At 39.3% G+C, this 13,434-nt stretch overlaps 1 protein-coding gene across 1 annotated transcript in view; it reads right to left on the bottom strand.

Annotated features, from left to right (window-relative positions):
* LOC137182073 (integrin alpha-5-like) overlaps nucleotides 1–10,151 on the bottom strand; it is a 47,912-nt gene extending 37,761 nt beyond the window's left edge. Inside the window, exons 1-2 of the mRNA XM_067588353.1 lie at nucleotides 9,768–10,151; nucleotides 2,040–2,164 (exon numbers count right to left, since the gene is read on the bottom strand). Coding sequence (XP_067444454.1) covers nucleotides 2,040–2,164; nucleotides 9,768–9,970 — 328 coding nt within the window. The 5' untranslated portion in view covers nucleotides 9,971–10,151. The remainder of the gene's footprint in view (nucleotides 1–2,039; nucleotides 2,165–9,767) is intronic.
* Between the last annotated feature and the right edge of the window lie 3,283 nt (nucleotides 10,152–13,434).

Raw genomic sequence — 13,434 nt, 5'->3', positions numbered from 1 at the left:
ATAGAAGAGAAAAATACATAAAAGCACATTTACACAGAGATATATGCAGCTCCTCTATGACTGAATAATTTATAGTTGCTACACTTTAGTCAGAAACTGGGTCGTGGAAGAAACTTCTGTTATGTCAGGAGTTTCTATTTTAACTTTGTCAAAGATCCTCCTGTCATCGGTGTTTGAGTTTTGTGCAGTCAGGGCTTCATTTGAGAGCGCTCCCCACATGTTCTTGGCTTTTTACATGGATATTTTATGGCCTTGTTCCCGGGGTCTGCAGTCTTAATCCATCCTCCATGCTATGGCACACATCAAACAGCTCAAAGGGACTTGGACCTCGTTGTTACTGTAACCCAAACGGCTGTACTTCATTGTCAAGGTTTGTTTTGAGAAGAGGCCCTGGCAGTGCTCAGGCAGTGATGAAGGTGGGGGTGGTGGAGTGCTAGGAGTGTGTGTGTATATGTGAGTGTGTGGTTGCTTGCCAAATTGCAAAAGGTTACTTTTGCAACTTCAGCAGCATTACACCTCCAGGACTTTTGCTTTCCACTTTAGGCTGGTCTAATAATTAATTGAGAAAAACAAGACAGCAATATTTCTACTGGAATTGCTATTCCTGGTCCACAAAACGAACTCTTGAGCCAGGTAGGTGAGCCAAGTTGCCTTTATGTCCTATGGAACACTGTAAAAACAAGTTTCTGACCTGGAAAAAGTGCTCACATCCTTATCCAAGTACTAAATAAAAGTTTGTGATGTTGAAAGTTGCTGTCAGAGCCTAATTTATTTTACATGCAGGATTTTTTGTCACACCTACAGTGAACACAAAAAGTAATCATCCAACATTTTTGCCATTCAGCATCCTTGAAAAGTCATTTGACAAAACCTGACACCCTCAATTTGCCCAAATGAGAAAGCTTGTCCCTGTTTAAGCACTAACAATTTTAAATCGTGCTACAATGTGCCTGTAACTATGTAAGCTTTACTGTGGTATATTTTCTGATATACAGTATGTGCCTGCTGTCTGTAGCAGAGCGGTGACATGAAACTCTTCTGGCTGCAACTCAGGATGCCTGTTTGGTTAATAGAGTCTGGGCTGTGTCCTCAAACACACCATGAATCCTGAGGCCTGTAATGGGAAATGCAAGACTACTGAATGTAAAAGCACGAGCATGTGTGTGTGTGTGTGTGTGTGTGTGTTAACATATGTGTGGTTTTCCTTGCCTCTTACTGAGACATATCACGTTTCGGAGGCTGTCTACAGAGGCAGTTTGTGTTTGTAAACAGTTTGTATGTGTGTATTTATGTAGGCAGAGTTTTCATAGTCACAGCTCCGAATCTATGTAAACCACCACTCCATATCAGCATTTGAAAGTGTACGATAAGTTAGACCCTGTGATCCTCAAACGCTGTTCCTTATCGCTTCCCGTTTTTCTGATTGAGGCGATTATTTTTCTGGCAGAGCTTGGGGCAGCCCAGATCCTCTGGGGTCCTTGTCCCCGTAATGACTCTGCCCTAATTAAAGAGTGCTCACAACACTGGGCCCGAGTCCAGCAGGAAATCAAAGCACTGCAAACACAGCTCATGCCCCAAAATGGAGACTTTACCGAGGGGTGGAGCAGAGGGAAACTTCAGCGACCATTAAAACACAGGAGAGACATCAAAGGCTGGTTTCAATCAAAACAGAGAACTGTTGGATTAGGAGCTTTGAGAAGGCAGCGAGCCGCACTCCTGACCTCAGGGTCAAGCACAGTGGCGTCTAACTCAGGATGCTACCTATAGCTTCTCTCAGCCACTTTTATGGCTGGTTAGACGCAGCTGAGAGTTTACTGCACAGCCCTGTCTCAACTGTTTCACAGTGCCGTTAAGGAAAGTGGCATTTTTACATCCTGGAACAATGTGAATTACCAGCTACTGCTGTGATTATGATGTAGGGAAAATTCTCTCCCTTGGATTTAGAATATTGAGCATGAATTTTCAATCATCACATTTATTTTTCTCGATATGGTTACAAAGAGGCTGATCGTCAATTTAGTTTTAACAAGGCACCCTACCTTGCTTGTCAAAGTTGATAATACTGCAGTTAGTTTGGCTCCAGGGGCACAAGTACACAGCTCCTCCTTCTGTGATGTCGGGCTGGCTGGTGTTGGCTTTTGGAGCGCCGATCAAAATGCTGATACTAGACAGCAGAAAGACAGAAAGAAAAAACAAAGTCTTACATTGCGGTGAAGAACCATGTCCAGGAAAAGTCAGAAATTATACCAAGAGACAGTTGTTTTGATCTTAAGTCAAATGCATTCAGGTTGTGTTACATTAAAGTTTTGGCGCACACACTGCTCATAAAGTAAGTATGAAATATGTGAAGAATATGATTTTTTTTAAAGGAGGGAAGGGGTGGGTGTTGAAAGGTAGACAGGCAGGGATCAGGGAAAGGCAGGGATCTGTAAGGTTTCCCTAGATATACCTTGGATTAGTTAATCAAAGCTGAAATAATGGAAGAGAAAAAACCAAACAATTAGTTAATTTTTCAGAAAAAGTAACACCAGGCACTACCATGAACAAGTTTCGAGAAGCAGTACCAAGGCTGACTTCTCCCTTATTGACCCATGCTCCTGTTTATTGGGGCATGTAAGGTAGAGTACAACTGTTTTGTAACGGTATTTAAAGAACATTTAAAGAGCAGTTTGCAGCTATTCCCTCAGCAATCGTATTTCTAGTGATCCCTATCATTATCACTAGCGGTCGGTCATTGAGGTCTGTCAGACGTAAGATACAGGAAAAACACTGTACTTCTAGTGTTGCTGCACGGAAGGTTTAACATTTATCTATGATCAACAAATGCAACTTACATAATATTACATCAAGTTTAGTCAAAGCTCTGCAAGCTCAGCGTGGGGTCTCTAATCATCTATCCTCTGTTACTGTTTGAATTAACAACCAGTGTAGCCAAAGGAGCTTTTTGTAGAAGCCCAAAACACTGTGTAGTTTTGACTTGATGCCAAGTAAAGCATTGTTTGTCATTAACAAAGCCCTACTGGTGTCAACTTCCTCAATGTCTCAGTATCTTGTCTTGTGCAATGAGTCCAACAGAAGCAGAATCATTTTGTGTGCTCCGTATAGGGTTACAGTTTGTAGTTGTTACACCGTGAGTAAGCTAACATTTTTTAATAGAACTAAACATGTATGTGTTCTGCTGTTTGGTGTTGGGCAGGTAGCATAAAGTGGATTTTACAGAGCTTCCTGCTGCAGCTGGAAATGAGATTAATGAGAGCAGTGAGAGTGAGTCACAAGAGTTAAGCTGCAAGTCAAAATCCAAACAGCAAGATGCAAAAAAAAGCCCATAGAGCTGAGAGAAACTGCAGAGTCGGGTGATAATTTTCTACAGGTTTTAACTTTCAACCTCTTTCACACTGTGTGTAGTTATTTAATCCATTGTTAATGTAAAAATATTGAATAGAGCAGCTTTAAATTTAGCTTGCCACACAGTTGCTATACTGAAACTACTACGAGAGCTGACTGGATGATTACAAGTCATAGTTGGCCTGTAAGAAGGATGAGTGGTGGTAACATGTTGATGCCAGAGAGCAACTGTAACTTATTTTAGCTTAATGAATGACAATCATCCGTCTGAACTGCTTTTTTGGTGATGGTTTTGGTTTGTTTAGTTTACATAGTCATCAAAACAAAGATGCAATAATTTTGGTCTTCGCCTTCAATGAAGAGAGGATGTTTGATGGGAAATGTAGTTGTGCAACTGCACATTAATCAGCGGTGGAAGGAACATTCAGGTCCTTTACTTAAGTAAAAGTACCAATACAGTAATGTAAAAATACTCCATTACAAGTAAAAGCCCTGCATGAAAAACCATACTTAGGTAACACTACATAAGTATTATCAACAGTAAAAGTAGTGGTTTGGTCCCTCTGACTGATATATTATTATATATGACATCATTAGATTATTAATAGTGAAGCATCAGTGTTAGAGCAGCATGTTACTGTTGTAGCTAATGGAGTTGGAGCCAGTTTCAACTACTTTATATATAGTTAGCTAGTTTAGTCCAGTGGTTCCCAACCTAGGGGTCGGGCCCCTCCAAAGGGTCACCAGGTAAATCTGAGGGGTCGTGAGATGATTAATGGGAGAGGAAGGAAGAATTTATTTATTTTTTTTGAAATATTGGATCATTTGAACATTTATTGAAATGAAAGCATGTGAGAAGTTTAGAGGGAAAAATCACTATTTGGTGGAGCTGTTAACAACTCATAGACATGTGAAATGTGACCCCGACTACACACTGCTTTCTGTAAGACGTCAAAAGCCAAAATGGTTGGAAACCACTGGTTTCATCTTTAACAATGTGTTGTATTTTAAAAACTTGTTATATTATCCATTGTGTCAAATCTTCATCTGAAAAGTAACTAAAGCTGTCAAATAAATGTAGTGGAGTAGAAAGTACAATATTTCCCTCTGAAATGTAGTGGAGTGGAAGTATAAAGTAGCATCACATGGAAATACTTAAGTACACTACAAGTACCTCAAAGTTGTACTTAAGCATAGTACTTGAGTAAATGTACTTAGTAACTTTCCACCTCTGACTACAAGTTTACAAACTTGTACAAAATGTGCGCAATGAAACTGCTATTTCCATGCTGCTAGTTAAGTAGGTGAGGTCGGTTTTAAGCATTTTATCTCCTAATAACGTTTTAAAAGAAAATGTGTAAGGACATGAAGAGTGGGAGATTAAACAAGAAGTATCTGGAGATATTTCTGCATGTTTTTGCTAGATGACAGTCTGAAAATGATTTAATGGCAAAAGTATATGAAGGAGATACAGCAAAACAGATGCTACAACCAAACACTATCTCTGCATGTGTTAGCATGGCTGTGTGTACGAATGAATAATACATGCACATGCAAATGTACATGTGTATTACAAACCAGCTGAGCTTTCAAGGTTTTCAGACAGCCATGCTTAAAAGGCCTGGCCCCGAGCGAATGGCACAACTTAAGACATTGGTGACTGATGACATTAGCAGAGATCAGACAGACTCTGTACACTCCCCCATCCCCAGTAATGTCTGGAGAGCACAAGAGGAATATTTACATGGCTGGATTAGCTTTCCTTATAAACCACTCACTCCACAGCCACTCAGCCGACCAGGGCGCGGGCTTTCAATGGCCTTTTCTTTCAAAGGTACGACTTTTAACCCGCCACTACCCCTTGTGATCTCTGCATGTGTGGAGTTGAAACATGCTCCCTGAGACAATTAAAAGCACTCTAATCACCCAAACACTAGCCTCATTAACAATATGATGTGTATCAGTGGGATGATGGATGTGTTTGTGGAGACATGAAACCAGGATTCCTTTCCTTTAACTCATGTTCACTATGAACATCTGCAAACAGGGAAGTAGCTTGGAGGCATGGCGAGGTCAAAGATGCAACATGTAATTTTTACTAAAGGATTTATGAGCCCCAGTGATTGCACTTACATGGCCACATTATTCTGAAACAGGTCATATGCTAATAATAGGTCTTACTCAGTTTAACTGTTCATCATGCATCATAACCTGCTCACCAATAAACGGTGGTTCCCAACCTGGGGTGCACAAACTGCAAGGGGATCGCAAACAATGATTAACAGGATAGAAAAGAAACAAAAACATTTCTTCCACACAAAATTATGTTTATTTTTTCAGACTTTCTCTATAAGTCCGTAACACTGAATAGTTTTACCCTTTGAGCCTCTAAGATTGTCACATTAAACATATGACAAGGGGTCACATGTAGACTTCTTTCCAGGCCAAAAAGGTTGGGAACCATAGATATTTAGTAATATGATCTTCCTGTATATTCAGTTATGAACACAATATATGTGCATGCAAACCAACAGAGTATCTGTATCCCAGTTAAGCCCCTTCAAGTTTCTCAAGATTTTATCTGGGTCGTTATAATAAACAAGATATGATGCTTATACGAGCCAGATCCCCAACACAAATATCTGCTTTATTTGGTTAACATGTAAATACATTAATTAAACTCATTCATGTGTGGGTGGCCAGAATTATCGGACATAAAACTCAATTAGTGTGTTTTCTTTCCTGCTGTCTCAACCACGAGATCGTGACTGAACCTCTGTGAGAAATAGAGAGGAGAGAGAGTAATAGGCTTGAATAACAACATAGCTGTCTTGAAGTGAATACATTCTGTAGTGTTGTACTCAAATGTACTCAGATTTATTATACAGATGAAATTGTGATATCACCTCTCTGCTCATGAAATGCTACTCAAAGCTATAATATAAAAAAAACATTTACTGCTGAGACAGTGTGAGGAAGATCTTGGAAAACAAACAAAAAGTAATACATCTTTCGATTTTTTTATTATAAAGTGTAATTGACATTGTGTACGTAAGTAGTATCTAATACATACTTTATACAATTAGTATGTTGTATGGAATTGGGACACAGCTTGAGTATTACAGCCCTCAGTCCACTTTTGGTCAAAGTTAAACAAAGCATGTAGCACTGACAGTTAAAATCAACAGAAAATGTCCTTTTCCCTCCAAATAATCATCTAGTCCCATATTTCCAGCCAAGTAAATGTGCTGAACTTTTCCAACATCTCTCATTTCTTGCTCAGTTTTGATTATTTCAAAATTGGTCAAACAGAACTGAAAAAGTTTTGGAAAATCCCTCATTACTGATAGCATACAAAGTTGCCCAGTGCAGCACTGTGCCACAAATCTGTCATTCCAAAGTGTCTCTGATTACAACCTAAAAACTTACACTGTACTAACAGAAAGCATAGTAGGCTTAAATAAATGGATGATATTTATTTACCACAGCACCTGATATGTATGAGGAGGCACAAGCTCTACCAGCACACTTGATGCCTGCCTGCTAGACCAGACTTAGTCACTCAAACTGGACATGTGTGCTGAGACAGAGATGGCATGGTAACAGGCGCAACTCTTAATAAGGTTCCCTACAGCCAAACAGTCTAGTAATTGTCAGAAAGCATGACAACCAGCAGAAACAACCCCATCAGCAGAATGAAAACATGTCCCTCATTTAGGAAAGCATCCCTTTCCTGCTGCGTTGTTTACCCGCCACGAAACGAGAGCAAAGAAAGAAAGAACATGTTCAACGACAATTGTGAGCAATTAAAATACGTGAATTAGGTCAGGAACAAAATTGTTCAGTGTAAGCCAAAGCACCAGAGGGATGAAAGGGGGCTTGGTCTTTACAAATTGGTCTAAATCAACATCTCTGTAATTACTCCACAACATGTCCTCTAACTGCCAGAGGCTTAGTTAAGAAAACTGAGAGAATCTTAGCCAATTTCCTCACAGGAAAATATCTGCATTCATTAAACCAACATCACTTTCCAAGTGTGAACCCTCGAGGATGTAGGCTAAATGAGGGAAAATGAGACACAGACAGTCGATAAGGTGTAACTGGGACTTACAACAGTTTAACCTTTTACAGGAACAGCTGTGTACATAACTTTCACAGGGATATATGAAACCGAATATCGGTTGCTACAAGCTGCTCGCCATCAGGTTATCATAGAGCAGATAAAAAAAGCTTAACAGCTGATATGTACAAGATTCCTGTTATCATGTATAGAGAGCTTATCCGATGATGTAACATCTTCTGGAGGAAAAGCGGCTGTGAACAGCTGGAGGGCGTTTTGGGTGAACAAACCAAAATGTATTTGGCTGTCATGATAGAAGTAAATATGTTGAGAGTGATCAATTATATTGTTTTATAGAATTTAAAGAATTTCAGTTGGTTAACAGAACTGTACTGTAGTTTCTGGTCAATGTTTTGAAGTGCTGAAAAAGGTCTTCATATGAATACCATGTAACTAAATACACAAAATAACTCATTCTGTATAACAGTGCTTTCCACAGTGTTCAATTTTTCATGTCAGCACATTAGCCTGCTTGCAAAGCATCATATTTTATGATCTTATCTCTTGCTTTTATCTCTCACAATCTGCAAAGTAACCACAGCTGATAAGTGGAATAAAATGTTTCATTTTCATTTGAAATTCTGTGGAATTTAAACGTAAATACTCAAAATACTAAGTTATAAATATTAAGTACTCCAAAATTCTATTCATGCATACTTGGTGTGTCTACATCTGATTTATGCTAACTGATAGCCATCATGTTGGTTGTTTGCTAATTGAGCCTGCTGGCTAGTTAGCTTACTGGCAGTTTGTTCAGTTTAAAGTGAGATTATTGTGTGTAATGCACATATGCAACAGCAGCACTAATAGAGAAGAGTCAAAAAGTCGGTGAACTGTCTCAAAAATTTAAGTGACACAATTTCATATTGTCTACCCAAAAACTGCTAACGCTAGCTCACTGACTACAATAAGCTTCATATCAGATCAAGTAAGCCATTAGCAAATTAAACTGAGTAAGGGTGTATTTTACAGCTCATCAATTCACATTTTATTTCTTTTTTCATAAATTACATACTAACAGGGGTTTTCTCTAAGTTTTATGTTTCAGAGTGGAAAACTGAAAGTTTTGTATCACAGCAGCCTACATTTAGAAACAATCTGTAAGAGACTGACTTTATCTTAACTATAATCAGCCCTGTAAACTATTATATCACTGTACTGACCTACACATCATCAAATTTTAGTTGTTTTTATTCCTGGTGTTACATTGTGTTTAGACACTGTTTGTATGCAACTAACAATGAAGCCACCAACCATGATTCATTTACTTCACATCTTTTGTATTATATTTGTTATATTGGTACTTTTGGATTATCTATGCATGTGTGTGTTCCACACTAGAGCCCAGAGGAGACGTTCATCAGTGAGTCAGCACAGGTTAACGGTACAAGTGTCCGTAAAGGAAGTCAAAGAACATGTTTGATCTTTGACTTTATCTCACTCAGCAGTTCCTCATTTGTCAACAGAAAACCAGCAGAAAGCCCTTCTGTCGCTGTAGCATATATTCACAAGATTAGTATATTTCTTACTTTGCACACACACACACACACACACACACACACTCAAACATACACACACACAGACGTGTATGTCTGTTTCCAATCATACTTCGGCTGGAATTCAGTGTGTGTGTGCGTGTGTGTGTGTGTGTGTGTGTGTGTGTGTGTGTATCTGTGTGTGTGTGTGTGGAGAGAGGGAGAGAGAGAGTGAAGATGTATATGTTTTATTTGATATAACTTATTATTATTAATAAGTTAACATATCCAAGCATTTCCACCACTGTATCATTATGGAATATATGAAAAAGACTACTATTAACTATAGGATGTTCAATAAATGATGATAAGATCATATGAATGATCAACTACCATGGCAAGATCACTTTAAACTGAATATTGACAACATACAAATACATGTTTTTATAGGGATATTCTACGAGTAGCCTATTGCGCAATATAAAAATATTAAGTAGGCTATGTCTGCAGAACTGACTCTTTAAGAGAGTAGACACAACTACAAAATTGTAGAAACGTTGTAATCCTAGGGAGTGATAAAATATCACAGGGCTACCATAAGAGAGGAAACATGTAAAGCTCACTGTGCAAAGTAGTCTAAACACCCTGTGAGATTATAGAAATATAGTGATTCCATAATGGGCAAGATTGTAGTCCCACTCAGTCACAAAGAGTATTATTAAGTCATTTTGAACTGTAGAGAATGCTGTTAACTTTCTCCCACTGACTTGGAAAATGCCAAAGTGAGGAATAACATCAAGCTTCGTGAAGATGCATGAAGACTTTACCTGGATGAGTTATTGAAGAACTCCACAGAATAGCCGAAATAACTCCCCTGTGGTCCGGTGAAAACGACGCGTTTCTCCGTGTCCAAGTTAAAAGCTGCGCAAAGCTGGAGCAGAACCGCCACCACTACAGGTACAACCAGCACGGTGTGATGACAACATTTTCCCCATGACCGGGTAAGTGGAAGTCCAGGAACGGTGCCCATCTCTTTTTTTGTGCGTCTCTTCTTTCATTGAATGGCTGCAGCGCAAAACGCATCATCCGTGCTGTTCCTTATGTAGGACAGTTTGGGTCGTAATCATAAATTGGTGTCTTGAATAGTTTCCTTCAGATCCAGTGTGCTTATCCTGAGAGTGAATGGTGAAAAGTGAAGAAAGGCAATACAGAGAGAGAGAGAGAAGGAGAAGGAGGGGGGAGGAATCATTGCAACCTCATTTGGGGTGGAGCTTTAAATATGACCAGACAGTCTCTACAGAAAAAAAGACTGTTGTAATTCTGTAAAACATGACGAGACACAGAATCACGAATATCACAACCAAATGGCCAAAAATTACAAATGAATATGATATAGTCAATATAAAGTCATCACTGAGTACAATAGACATATTGTAAATTATAATAGGAGTATTACATAATGTGCTATATTAATAGGAAGGTCTGTAAACTTTTGAGTACCATAGAATATATAATGAAATGCATACTGAGGAGAGAATTTATCCAGCTTCTTCCTCTAAATTTTGGTCAACATTGCACCAACACTGGGTTCACCAGTGCCCAGTTTTCACCCAGTCTTAGTGTTATTTTTGCTATATTACTGGGGTTATTTACCTAAACTAAAATATGGTGTGGTTTGTATTGTTTGATTATTATTAACATGTGTATTCTTTGCAGTTTTGAATGTCATATGCACATTGTTTTGTGCAACTAAATTTGTGACCTTTTTAAGCTAAAACTTTGTGGTGTTTAACACTGACTCAAAACAAGAGACTGGGAGTTATTTTATTTTGTGTGTGTGTGTGTGTGTGTCTGTGTGTGTGTGTGTGTGTGTGTGTGTTTTCATTGCACACATTTTGTAGCACAGTTGTAATTAATAACACCTACATGAATGAAGTAATGAGTGGTCCCGTTCCAGTGCTCTGATATTGTGCATGTGGGTGTTGCACCACAGTCTGTGACTTGATCGTGATTTTCAGCCATGATGCCACTGCTAATGTTTTAATTCTCTGTCACACAGGATTCTGTATTTTGATGTATTAACATTAAGATATGGTCACGCATTTTGACAGCTGTTAAGCAAATACTATGACCCTATAAAACTTTTTGCAGAGATGTCAGATTTCAGTAGCCTACACCAGCCTGCAAAGATGGAGACAAAATTGAAAAACACGCACACACAAAATACCGTCTTCCATCTCTGTCTCCTCACCAATGGCAGCAATAAAACTTCAGCAAACTGAAGGTATCCTGACAGAAACTGCCAAAGTTCGTAAACTCAAACTACCTTGGTGCATTGCTTAACGTCAGAAAGTTCTGCTTTTGTTCTATCATACTCAACACGTCAAGGCAGAAATCACTGTGACTAAAAACGGAAAACCCACAGACATCCATCTTCAAGTCTGTCTCTCAACACTCTGTTGGAACTAAACTTGCTATCATGGCAAACTGACAAGCAGGCAAGCGTATTGTACGTGATTATTTGTAGGTCTCCTTGTCAACATCTGTGTATGCGTGTGTGTGTGTGTGTGTGTGTGTAGCCTATAGGAAAAGAGGCCCCAGATTTGAAGAACTGTGAGTCATGATGTGTTACCTGCCAAAGGCAACAGAACTTGGACAAAGAAAGTTTTCTCTCTGTAAAAACACAGTTTCACATGGCACAGAGGCTGCACACTCTGCCTCGTAGCAACTGATAATTTAACAGTCAGCTCCTCTCATAAAGTAACAATAGGTGTAATAACGTGCTGGATCTTACTTTACTCAGCAGTTTATTTGATTAATAGGTAAACACTTTCAACTGATTTCAAAGGACACATCCTCACATTTTGACAGGTTATTATACGTAGAACAGAAGTTATTATAATATCAGTTATTACCTGTCACTGTAAAATCTAACCTATCAATTTAACACCAGTAAATTTCCTCATTACAAGACTTGTGTTCCCTCAGTTCAGCCTCCGTGGCAGTACTTCTCCCCAGGCTGTGTCCTGCCTCCATCAATCCCCACCAGTCCAGAGCGAGCTGGTGCCTGGGATTGCATTCTGATGAGAAGGACATCAAGCAATGTATGACCTTTATTGACCTCTATGGGCATGAAGTGTGAACTGCAACATAACATGTCACAACATTAAAAGTTCTTAGTACACCACCAGTTTTTCTAAGATAAGCAGATGTAATGTCACATTTACATAATGTAAGCCAGGACGGAAAGCAATCAGGCGCAAAATTGAAACAAACAAAACAGATTCAAACAAAACAAAACAAGATCACTATGAAGGTCCTCACTGGAAAACAACAAGACCAAAAGACATTAAGTCAAACACCAGACAACAGTTGACACACTTTTTTTTACGTGCTTTTAAAACATGTTTTGCAAGGAACATGGTAGCATATTCCAGTAAAACGTAGCTCTGTAGAAAATGTTCTCTGCATAGCACAGGTTCTAAGTGTAGGTACTACTACATGACCCTGTTACCTTTCTGGTAGTATGACCGTGTCTGTTATTGATATATGAAATCTTAGAGTGTAAGCTTTTAGGCTCGGACAAAGTACAGATATTACGAAGGAAAACTAGGAGACTATCCTCAACTTTCAGTCAGGAGAGAGCATCATGCATGCCCTCGACACTCGCCCTGGATGAACAGTGGAGAGCTAGACAAGCAGCTTTGTTCTGCACAAGTTGAAGCTTGTGCACATTTTTTTTTAGTCGCACTTGACCAACCTACCAAGCAATAGTCAAATGTGACAAAACCTGTGTGATGAGCCAGGAAATAAGCACACCCCCTGATGACTGACATTAATCTCCCCATTTCGGCTACAGTCTTATCAGCATGACCCAACCAGGGAAGCTCTTCATACAGGGTGACACCCAAAAGCTTAACTTCATGGACCTGCTCTAAAGCTAAACCTTTCATTGAGAGGGTGAGAAACAACTCACTCCTCAATACATACTGTGCACACTCTGAATCAAAACATGACCATGTGCGGGAGGAAGGATTATTGATTGTAATGTTATCAATACTTAGTCAGATGACTGAAAATACAGTTATAAACTTAAGTGTCTACTCCGTGAGTCCACAGCAGTAGCAGAGTTGCAGTACAGAGTAGCAGAGTAAGACATCTGTCCTCCCTCCTGCTCTCTGCTGTAACTGTTAGCAAGCAGCTGCTCTCATGTCTCCCCCGGTCTTGGTGCTTGTTTTCAGCAGAAAATCTCCCACTCTTTGCCTGCTCTTGGTGAAACTGTCCCTGGATGGAACATGGGTTGCTCCAGTTCTGGTTCTATGCAGCGATTGTCCTCCAGCTCGTCCCTGTGTGTGCTACAGACCAGTGTTGGCGCAGCCACACACACGCTCTCTCTTGACTGAACACTGAGCTATTTCTTATTTGATTTCACATTTTACAACATATTTAAATACTTTTTTATGATGAGCTTCTTAATGATGATGAACAAATATA

Source organism: Thunnus thynnus, chromosome 4, assembly GCF_963924715.1.
Source record: "Thunnus thynnus chromosome 4, fThuThy2.1, whole genome shotgun sequence".
Lineage (NCBI taxonomy): Eukaryota > Metazoa > Chordata > Actinopteri > Scombriformes > Scombridae > Thunnus > Thunnus thynnus.
The sequence above is the reverse complement of the archived record's forward strand: the minus strand, read 5'-3'. Positions and strand labels throughout refer to the sequence as shown.